At 32.2% G+C, this 12,488-nt stretch overlaps 1 protein-coding gene and 1 long non-coding RNA gene across 2 annotated transcripts in view; one reads left to right on the forward strand and one right to left on the reverse strand.

The window, feature by feature from the left end:
* The window catches only part of LOC145944696 (uncharacterized), a 216,568-nt gene that overhangs the window by 17,263 nt on the left and 186,817 nt on the right, over window positions 1–12,488 (reverse strand). The gene's annotated exons all lie outside the window — the stretch shown is intronic.
* On the forward strand, window positions 8,131–10,481 carry LOC145944432 (uncharacterized). Its single transcript, XM_083052750.1, has 3 exons — window positions 8,131–8,197; window positions 8,535–8,955; window positions 9,485–10,481. The coding sequence occupies exons 1-3, from the start codon at window positions 8,186–8,188 to the stop codon at window positions 9,769–9,771; spliced, it is 720 nt and encodes a 239-aa protein (XP_082908876.1). The 5' UTR covers window positions 8,131–8,185; the 3' UTR covers window positions 9,772–10,481.

A 12,488-nucleotide genomic window follows, 5' to 3' on the forward strand; every position in this document is an offset into this window, starting at 1 on the left:
TACAAATTTCATAATGATAATATCTGCCTCTTTCCTCTTCCTTTGCATTTCAGTACATTTTATTGGCTTTCCATCTCACAATATTACCATTAGGTGTTATCTAATTAAAATTTGATTATAACGGCTTGTGATTATCATTAAAAAATAATTACAAAAGTGACAAATGTATTAATTTATTTATTGTTCTTTTAATTAAACTACATTGCATTAAAGATTTAATATTCTGCAAATTTAAATTAGATAATTTTAAATTAAAAAATTGTAAATTAGATTAAATATATGCAATTGTTTCTTAAATATTTACATGCATCAATAACACGAGATTTTTATATAGATTCTCTCCTTTGGATTATAAAAGTTAATAATTATTTAATGTATCTGAATTATCAGATTTCAGTACAGTTGATTAATTCAAGACGTTCAAATTAAATAAGAAAAGAAATAGTAATACACACTAAAATTAATTAATTACTGTTGCTGAAGAAGCATACAAAAAAAAAGAAAAGGTAAGAATTAATATTAATAATTAATAATTAATAATTGCAATTTAAATGCGACTTTATTAATTTAATTTTTATTGCTCTCTGTTTTAGCTATATATTCGTATTATCTACTGCAATTAGATATCAAACTTAATTATTGCAGAAAAAAGTATGTTTTGCAATTGTAAGTATCAAGTTTTTATATAATAGAAATAATAATTTTTATATATGTTGAGAAACATAGACAATGAAAAATTTGTTGCATACTAGAACAACAAATCTAATCTAAATCTAAACAAATCTAAATCTAAATTTAGATATTTAATATTAAATATTAAAAATTAAAATTAATTTTTGGCTCGCCTTAAAATATTAAAAATCGATACTTTATTGCCGCGGAACAAATCAATAATAAGTATGTAATGTTAAATTAATTGAATTTATATTTGCGCGTGTATAGTTTGCGAGCTTATTTCTTAAAAGTTCAAGTATGATATGACAAATATAAAACAACTAAAAATAAATAAAAATAATACAAATAATTATAAATAGCATTATTATGTGCAAAAATACGAATAATAGCATGTTATCTTTGCTATAGTATTTCTTACGATGTTACATATAAAACCCCCCTATCAAACAAATAATGACAAGAAAAAAAAATAAAATTAATGACAACGTAAGATAATTTACATTGTTTCGAATTATGTTACTTAAACAAAATAATCACAAAGAATTTATCTGCATATTATCGATATTAAGATGTTGCTTTAATATAGATACATACTATATTTTCCATTATATGAAAAATTCCTTATTATACGCATCTTTGTAATGGCATCTTATTAAAGCGTCCATAACTATAAAGCATAAATATATTATAAATTATTTAGTTTTTAAGTATACTCTTCTGATATATTTCTTCAGCATCAAATAATGTGTGCGTTCTCTCAAATTAAATAAAAAATATAATAAGTATTATAATATTAAATATAACTTACGTTATAAAATTAGTTTATCTTGTATAAATTATTCGACAAGTCTTATATTCTAATGAACCAAATGCGACTTTTTTAGACATTATCATCAAATATCGTTAAAGATGAAATGCATTTGAATATCTTTAGAATTATTCGTTATATTCAGCATTAAGTTGTCCCGTACTTTGTAAAGCAGGAACGCTGGAAGGATCAGAAACCGTCTTTTAATGAAACATTAGATTGCAAATGGACCGCCTGTTGCGTTAATCTGCTTTAATAAAGAAATTTGTTTTGCTAATGTCCGTTAAAAGAGCTGGCTACGACTCGTTTTAAAGTTCTACCATTGTATTTAATTTGTGCGCTTAATAGATCATTAAAACCGCAAAAAGTACTCGCCCCTGTTCCATGAAAAAGTTGCATCGAAGTGTTCAAAGAAATTATAATACTCATATATAAAATAAATTTGATAAAAATGTTAATGTATTATTAGGTATTATTATAGTTTCTGGGTGACATCACTGTTTTAAGCATGAATATACTTATATTATAAAGAACAAGATAATATCTGTAGATATAATATAAATATTTCGTTATATATCTTTTCCAAGAGATTGTAAGATTAAGAGATTGATTAATCATCTCTCAATTCTCTATTAGCTTTAACATAAATAGCTATTAGGATATAATAATGTGCTAACGATGATAATTAAATTAAAAGAATTAAGTAATGATGGGGTTTTCCTTATCGAAAGCGAACAATTATTAATTTAAACATCAGAAGTATCTTCTGTGAAATAAATAAAATTTAATAAAGAATTATTTTTACACGTGAGAGAATTTTGGCTTTCTTTTTATCGCGGATGCAAGTCTTAAAAGATAAAGTGACTATGCCTTGTCGCAAATTTTTCGTAAAACGTTTATGGAAGAATTGTAAATCTTTCCTGAATACGCCGAGCATATTGGGGACGACTGTTTTTACGTTTCTCAATGCAATGGATGAAAAATAAAATTTAAAAAAACGCAGACGCGTGCTATATAAGCGTCGGAATAAAACGAAACCTCTTCTGACTGGGACACCGATTGGTGATGTGGTAGAGAACATGAAATGCGAATGCATCGAGGTGCTCGTGTTTCTCTTTTTATTCCGGCCTTCTTTTGCTCTTTTCTACTTTTCCATAGGACGGAAATAACATAGTCCACCGATTTCCACGGTTGACCGCCCAAAAGTTATATATTTTTTTAAATAGAAATATATATACACAATATACTTCGGAAGATAAATGTGAAGCCTAAAATTTCGTGAATTTTTTAAATAATATACTTTTCATTTTTTTCGCAAAAAACATAGAATTAAAAATATGTTTTTTATTTTTATATCGCTAGTAAATTAATCAACAGGGTAGTTAAATTAATCGACCACACTAGCCAATGAATTTGTCTAAGTTATTACTTTATCGACCATATGGTTGTGGTCTTTATAAAGCATAACTTGAAATTATTAATTACAAATTTTTCATAAGTGAGAAAAATATTTGTAATTAATAATTTCAAGTTATGCTTTATAAAGACCACAACCATATGGTCGATAAAGTAATAACTTAGACAAATTCATTGGCTAGTGTGGTCGATTACATAGAATTAAGTTTTAATTTTTAATAATATAATTGTCTATCGAATTGCCCATTAAATAATTTTTGACAAATCTGCGATATTGAAAACATAGATATTATATAAATATAAAAATTGAATAAAATATATTTATAGCGTTATATTCTCTTTAAAAATTTATTTACTTATTCAAAGCAATTTAAGTATAACTACTCTGCATATAGTTTCTGATTTATTAATAAATGGTATTCCGAGATGCACATAAATACATTAATTGGAATCGACCTATTTTTAATATTTTCTTAATACAAACAATAAATTTTAATACAGAAAGTTGGAATTTATTTAATTTAGGTATTTATGAAAGAGAGGTCTATACAAATGCCTATGTTCAAAGATTATTCTCAAGCATAAATAATGAAATAAGAAATGTCGGCTTAACCCGTATCGCGTCTGATATAATTTTCCACGCTGGACAATCACATGAAAACACGAAGAAGGAGGAAAGTACAAGCGGGATTATGACGTTGTTGCGAAGTGTCGTAAGTTGTGTCATAGAAGATATGCCTTTCGTAACGCGACGACCGTCAGGGAATAATCAGAGGAGATGGAAGCCTATCACACAATGCCGGATGCGGAGAGGCGCGGTCCTTTCACTCTCGGGGGTGTACGATTATATAGGTACTGTACGCGTTTTCCCAGAAGAATTTATTCGCAAAGTATTATAAGGTCATCCCATTTTACGATCAAGGTCAACTTAAAGAGAATTTTTCATATAAATCTCACAGAGAAGACTTCACAAGTGTATATATTACATATTAACAAGATATAAATTATGTATAGATATTAAAATTAAAAAAAAAAATTTATATAAAAAAATATGTATATTCCATTAAATAAAGAAAAAAAGGGAGAAAGGGAATCCTCTTCTTTTTTTTTTTTTTTTTTTTAAAGGGACTGAACTTCGGCAACATCTTACACTTCTCGTGGTCTCACGCAGAGCGGCGAATAGGTTGCATGCTCCCATAAACATCGCCTTGCATTGCATCCGTATCTACTACGCCGCAGACAATGACTGCAAATGTCAGTCTCACCATTAACATTGATCACGCTCAACCGTACCACCTTCAATCGCTTCGCGTAAATACGAATTTTCAGAACGTGATGCGGATAAAGTCATACGGCTTTGTGAAACATTTATAGACACGTAGCATTTTATAGCGTAACTAAAGAGGAAAGGATCATGCTTATAAAGGTCGAATTTCCGATTTCTTTTTCGCGGATACCCTCTATTCGATCCTTCAGTAACGCATTCAAAGCGCCTTCTTAACTTGCCAGTAGGTATATATTTTTTCGTACGATCTTTGAAATTCGTGTATCAAATTAATAATTATTTTTTATATCACTTATTTTCTTGCAAGTAAATTTTATGATATTTATACACGCGTCTCATATATAAAATGTTATATATAAAAATGCAAAATAAAATTTTTATTTTTCAAAATTTATTGAAATTTTTTGTATGTAAATTCAAATCTTATCTAATAATTAATAATTACTTTTGAAGAGAGAAAGTGAGTTCCATTTCGGACATAGCTATATTGGTTTCAATTTTTATATTCAAAAGTAATATAAAAGTTATACAGGGTGTTTCTTAAACATATGTCAGAAATTTAAGGGATGATTTCTTGGGTCATTTTATGAAGAAATTTATATCTTTGATAATTTTTTGAAAATTGTTTTGTTTTGAAGATACAAGGCGATAAAAATTTATAAGAAAATAATTCATATCTGTAAAAGTTATTAATGTAGTGTTAAAAAAACTTCTTTATTGTCGTTATCAGTGATGGCAGAAAATATTGTATTAATAAAAATAAAAATATATTAAAAATATTGTATTTCTTGTAAATTTTTATCGCCCTGTATCTTCGAAACAAAGCGATTTTCGAAAAATTATCAGAGGTATAAATTTTCATAAAATGACCACAGAAATCATCCCTTGTATTTTTGACATATGTTTAAGAAACACCCTGTATAATTGCAATATACAACATTATTATTAAGAATGGATAAAGTTAATTAAAAAAATTATTTTATTTTGCATTTTTATATAACATTTAATATATATAACGCGTGTATAAATATTTCATAAAAACTTCACTTGCAAGAAAATAAATATAAAAAGCATTGCAAAATAAAACGATGTAATACACAGAAGAAAGATATCTCTTCATACGCGAGAAATATTTCTTTTCGCCAGATAAGTGAATATACGCAGAAGCTCTCACGATCTTTTTCGTAATTGTAACCAGCAACGTGATATTCACGTGGAATTAGAGCGTTCGAGCATCTTTCATCGCACCCGTTAAAGGTCGAATGCGCGATGTCGGTTGGCTTCATCGGTTATATATCGTGCGCATTGAAGAGCACATTAATTCCTGAGAGCGCGGGCTCTTTCCCAGCCCGCATCTCGATTCACCTTGCGCATTTTGCATAAATTGCAACCTAGAACTTCGTCATATTACAAACTGCTGCATTTATGACAAGGCGAGCATCTCTCTCGTGTCGTATTTAAAACATATTATAGAGTTACTCCGAAAAACAGATATGCAATGACGCTCGAAATGGGAAATTTATTAGTTAAACGGTTAATCGCGGTTGAAGGATCAATAAAAGAAACTTTTTATTGGGTCGAGCGATTTTCGTATATTAAAAATTTTAACTTTTTTTTAATATACACATTAAACACAAACTTTCGTTGTTACGTGAAATGTAGGTAACAGTAAGTAACAAAATTACATAATTTTGTTTACAAATTGTAACATATGTGATAAATTAAAACATAATATATATAGTACAATTGTTAAATAACTGTACTTAAAATACGTGATTGTGATTTCACGACTGGTCAGAATTATCATATATAATCAAATTTACTTTAGCGTTGTGCATGAAATCGTCCTCATAATTATGTATAATATTGTTGAACATATAATTAGATTATATATGCATGATATATACGCATATAACAACAGTGTTTAATTTTCCATATTTCAATACGCTTGCATATATTACCGTGCATAAATGAGGATAATTTCTTAATTTCAATTTTAATAAATTTTATATGTCAAATATTTATACACATTAATATTTTCTATCCTAAATTTACCATGTATAACATTGCTGAATATATAATTAAATTATATGTGCATGACATAACACAGGATTAATTCTCCAATACGTTTATACATATAATTATTAAATAAGCATAATTTTTTAATAATTTTAACTTTAATAAATTTTATATGTCAATACTTGCACATTAATGTTCTTTTATCGTAAATTTTACCATGAAAGATATATTGAGGAGTTTACGGAACACCTTGTATGTAACCTGTAATCTTCGGGGTTAAGGCTCGATTGCCCTTCTCCCGAATGACTCAATCGGCCGATTGACCTATCCTGCAACGTGGCATCACGCAATTGAGATTCAAAACCCAAGTAGCGGATTCTTTAGAGAAGTATATTACTCTCAATTTGATGAAAATTGCTAATTTTCTCTGATTGAAACTGATTTGTTACACGAGAGATGATGTAAGGCGTATCGCTTTGTTTCCACGACACGGATTACGCAATTACTAGCGGATTATGGCGCAGAATAAGAGTAAGTCAATGTATGTAATTACTATCAATAATTCACTTTGAGCGGAACGATATAATTATTGCAAATATCGGATAGTCCGAAAAAAACGTAAATGTGATAAATTAAAATCCTAAAAAGTTTTACATAAAAGAAAGTTATTTTTTTATTTTAATATATTTGCATCGTTCTTTCTAATAACTGGAACATCTCGATGACTTTTAAAAATTCTTTTTTTTTAAAACGACAAGTGTCAAGCAATTTGTTTATTGAAATTGACAGCTGATATCTTTCAAAAACTAACTTTTGACTTGATTATTTATTTATCTTCCGCATGTAGATATGGAAATCGACGAACTTTCGCGGGAGAGAGATTCATTTCTCGAAGCTCCGGCGTCGAGTAAACTCATTTTAACTTTTTCTTAAAGTTTCAAAGAAGTCGCATTCGAACAGTCAACATTTCCGAATATGGATATGTTAAACGCTAATTAAAATTCACAAGATTCCATTACAGATGAGCATGATTTAAAAAGATAAACTGAATTATATGTAATGATATGTTTTGCAATTAACAATTGTAATTGTATAAAAAATATGTGAAAACTAGCTGACATGAGATATTTATTTTTACACTTCTGTGATCCAAGTTCTTTGCACATTGAAGATGAAAGAGACTTAAAAAAGATGTCAAAGTCTGCGACGACTTTCATGAAGAAGAAAGGCGTAAAAGATTCATTCAACGATGTGTAAACGTGTAAATAAAATTAAGTATGTAAAAAGAGAAAATTTTTATACTTTTAAAGGTAATGAAATATTCTTAAGAAGAAGAAAATAAAGAGAAAAAATTATATGACTCGAAAAAGTAACTGATATTAAAAAAGAAGAATTAAAATTATATAACTCTCTTTGTCTTTTCCGTGTCTCTATAAAAATAAAAATGATATTTAGATGTAAATTAAATATCTCAACCTATATAAGTCGATCAAAAAAAATTCAACAAAATTATATATGTATACATTAGACATATAAATATATATCTCATACTAATATATATATTTTATATATCTAAATCAATTAAAAAATATTTTAGTCATAGCAAGTTCTGATATGATATCTAGCTTCAATTTCGAAAGATTTATCGCAAAGTAATTGAACGGGATATTTGCGATTAGCACGTCTATAAGTGCTCTTTAGTTAGCAAGTCTTAAAGGTGCCCTTTACGGATTGGATAAAGGAGGTTGTTTCTGAAATTCCTAGGCCAGAGGTTTCCGGCGAGGGTCATGTAAAGGGATCTACGTCCGAAGGAGGGTAGGTGTGTCGGACGGTGACCTTCTTACACAATGAACAAGAGACCAACATCGTCAACGGATATGATTCGAAGGGATCAAGCGGGGGCGCGGTCGCGATCCTGGGAGACGTATATAAAGTCTGCCAGAGTCGGCTGCAGGCACATTCAAGCATTCCCGGTCGACACGATGAAAACCCTCGTAAGTATTCGTTTTCGACGGACGGAAGTGCGCGCGAACTCTCTCTTTCTCTTTGTTACCTCAACAATCCACGTGTCGCGATCGGGATTGTGCTTTTTTAGCGCGCTCGAGTGAGACAATAGTGACAAACGTGTCGACGAGAATTTTGCGATAACCAAATAATTTTATCGAGAAGTCTTCGCGCGAAATAATTCGTCGCTTGATATATAAATATAGCTTCGAAGCTAAATTTTTCCCCCAAAATCGAGTTTATATTTTTTTTAATAGAAAAAAGCTGAAATAAAAAATCTAGGTAATTTATCTCTCTCTGGACTCACCCGAAATTCTGCATCTTCAGTTCATCTCGCTTGCTTTATGCGCCATTGTTGCCGCGGCACCTCGTGAGCGACGAGAAGCTATCTTGGCCACTGGTCACGGATTTTACGGGGATGGTCATGGAGCTTACGGAGGCCACGGAGTTTACGGTGCTCATGGAGCTTACGGAGCTTACGGGGGACTATCAGGCTACGGCGGACACGGAGTCGCCGTTGCCGGACCATTGCTGGGAGCGACCCACGTCGCGGGTCCACACATAGGTGCCACCGCCGTTTCCGCTCCGGCAATTGGTCCCGCTCGATTGTCCGGGTCGATTGCTGGTCCTACTCACGTGTCTGGCGCCGTTGCTGGTCCAGCTGTCGTGACAGCCTCAGTAGCTGGTCCCGCTCATGTGGAAGGCTATGGCGGCCCGTACGATGGTGCCTATGCTGGTGATCATGTCGGTGAGTAACAATTAGATTGATTTTTCACAATATTATACTTTTAAATTAAAATATAGTTTGTGATAAATCGATAGCGGAAGAGATTCTGTAATTGGAAAATGTGAAAACGCCTATATAAGATGTAACAATATCTTAAACTTGATGAATAATTTTATGGTTTATATAAAAATATATAAAATTAATAATTTTTGCACAAATATGTGATAGGAAGTATTTTTGTAATAATATATATTAATAAAAAAATTATATTGTAATAATATAATATAATATTATATAAATACTTCCTATTATATTTGTCAGAAATTATATAATAAATTAAAATATAATTTTTAAAAAATTTTTAAATTATTATACATAATATAATATTGATATAAATAATTTTTGTAATAATATTATTATTTTCTACTGTCAGAAACAATTTAAAAAAATTTATTTCTGCACATTTATGAGTGTGTGTCTAAAATATTTACTTTAGAACGATTCCGCACTTTGTTGCTTCTACTTAATATTTTTCCTCTATTATCCGAAGGAGGATACGGAGGATACGCAGCTGGTCCTGCTTACGGAGGTTACGCAGGGTACGCAGGGTACGCCGGGGGTCATGGGGGTTATGGGGGGCATCACGGAGTGGTTGTAGCCGGACCGGCCAGCCACGGCGCGGTTCTCGCCGGACCTCACTCCGGAAGCGCGGCTGTTTCTGGACCGCACGCCGGTTCGGTGGTGATTGCCGGTCCTTCCGGTAAGATCACGGCTCACGGAAGTGGTTACGGCGCCGCCATCCACGCCGGACTCGGCCACGGCCACGGCCACTGGTAAAACGTCCTTGCAAAAATCACAAAAAAAATAAGAAAAAGAATCACCTCTTTCCGAATCTCGCCACGCCAAAGGTAGAATATCATCCCCTAGGCGTCTTTTTTTTCAAAGAGAGCTTACGAAACAGATACACATTATAGATATATTTAAAGCTGCTACATGTATAACACGACGGCGTTCGTCGCGCTTGATACTTTTTATTTACACGGTGCGCTCATGGATACTTACGTCTTTTGTGTGTATGAATGGAATAAATTCGCTTTCTTCTTCGAAAGGAGGCATTTGTAATATAAAGTACCCAGTTATTTATTTATTTATTTAGACCCGTACTTTGCATCAATTCCGATCTCCGATCTCTGCCCATCGAATTCATGAAGCTTGTTATTTTTATTTAATTGTTTAATCCGTAAAGCTAAGAAGCGCATTTACTTATGATGAAACACAATGAAATCGACGTATAAAATTGTAGAAAGTATATTGCTTCGGTAAAGTCTCTTCCGAAATTCCCCCGTGCAAAGTCCTACGGAAGCCTTGCGTGTTAAGTCAGGCCAATTGTCTTACGCAAATCGTCGTGACAACGGCTTATTAACTCCGACCCGATCTTTATTGGCAAAGCTTGAATTATCTATGATGAAAGCAATATCGATCACATCCGGTAAAGTCTCGAATGATTGTTTACTACTTGAACAAACCATTGCTACACTAATTTTACGGATAAAAATAGATATGTACGGTAGTGCATTGCAAGCTAACTTTATGCACGAAACATATTTATACTTCAATAAAGAAATTAAATAAAGCTTACAAATTATACTATAAAAATATATAAAATATATAAATATAAAATATATTATAAAAAATATATAAAATCACACATCAAGCTTTAATATTATTCATTATATCCACTTGATATCGCGCTAATTGGATTTTAATCTGCTCTAATCTTAAAGATGAATATTACAAATAATTTATCAAAATAACTGAAATATCTGTAAAATCTAACTCTTGCTGACCTTCACTCGCAATTTACGTTACCATTCCGTCAAACGGTTCATTAAATCCGAGGAACACACACTTCATCTCGCTATCTCTCCCGCAATTGCGCTTCGTTATCCTCGAGTAAATCTCATCGTTATTTTTCAGCGTAAAAATTCTAGCGCGAAACAATCGTTCTTCGTACTTCGCTCGACTGGACTCAGAAAACGGGCGTTTATTTCGCACATATATTTCGATCGCAGATCGATCATTATTGGCATAATAGATAACTCTCGATGTTTATCGAGCACGCTCGCTAAACGCAAGAAACCGCAATCGGGCAGACTTAACACAGGTATACAGCCTTAATGCAAAACGGGTCGTTGCGGTAAAGGATAAGGTCGACATGAGCGTGACTTGAGGCTGACATCAGCTCGCGAGCTGAACAGAAACTGAAAAGTCACGGTCGGAGATGGAAAACTAGGTGGAAGCAAAATTTTATCTCTAAACTATCAGCGTGTAAATTAATATTATATAAAATTATTTATACTAAGAAATAAAATTATTAATATATTATTATTAATATATTAATAATTTTAATTAATATATTAATTATTAATGTATTAATATATTAATAATTTTAATAAAGTTATTAATATATTAATTATTTTAATATTATGCGGATATTCTTCAGATTAAAATTCTAATCAGCTATCAATTTAACGGTGCGAAATTAAATCAATTTGCTATATCGCGCATCAAAATTATAGTTAATATATTAGTAGAAATTACAATAGCGTGTCTATTAGAAATATATTAATTACAATCACGTAATCGTTAATTTAGTGCTCGTAATTACTAGTACAATGCTTGCATTAGGCGATACACGATATGCTTTTGTTTGTCGATTAGAACAATATACATCTCAAATAATAAGTTATCGGAATAAAATGTAGAAGAATTTTCGATTCGCTCGTAAATATTTATAGGAGCGAGGTCCGATAACGAATTACGGGGATGAAGCTCGAATATCAAGAAGATACTCCCCATATAAATTCCCATTCGAGCATCGGGCGAGCATCTAGCAACTAGCGAGTAATTTATATAGGATTTGCGCGGAAAAGCCGAATATAAAACGCGATTTACGATATCTATTACGCGTGTGCGTGCGTCATTTATCTCTCTCGCGATCGCCGGATGTTTAATCTCGGATCTCCTCATGTATATCCTGCGTTTGTTTTTGTCTCATCCTCTTTCCTTCGAACAACAAATCACACGCTATCGCGGAAAATGAGATATGCAGCGCTCCATTCGGAATATCGAGCGATTCGTTAAGCGAAGTGCCTTAACCCTATGGGAAAATCGTGGCATCTCGGCCGAGATAGAGGCTGCGGCTACGTAATCTCGCGGCGTTTCATCATCGCGGTGGAGCTGCAGCATTGTGAGAATGGCACCGAACCCCCACAAATTCCAAAAGGTCACCCGCTTGTAAACGGCCGCCCATCCGTTGTTGCGGTTGAATAAGAAAACGGGTCGAGCAACAGGAGGGCTGCATATATTCGCGCATTTTCACGCTGAATGCGTGGATACGTGGCATCCAAACGCGGATGTTAATTATTGCTATGGTGGGCGATAATAATCGATCGCGAATTAGAGCGTCCGCTCACGCAGGCATAGGTATAAGTTGACGCGCTGACGTTATTACCGTGAGAAAATTCTGTTCCATTTTGCGCTCTCTTGAGACG

Source organism: Prenolepis imparis, unplaced genomic scaffold (assembly GCF_030444845.1).
Source record: "Prenolepis imparis isolate NDT839.2.m4 unplaced genomic scaffold, iyPreImpa1.0 SCAF_13, whole genome shotgun sequence".
NCBI lineage: Eukaryota > Metazoa > Arthropoda > Insecta > Hymenoptera > Formicidae > Prenolepis > Prenolepis imparis.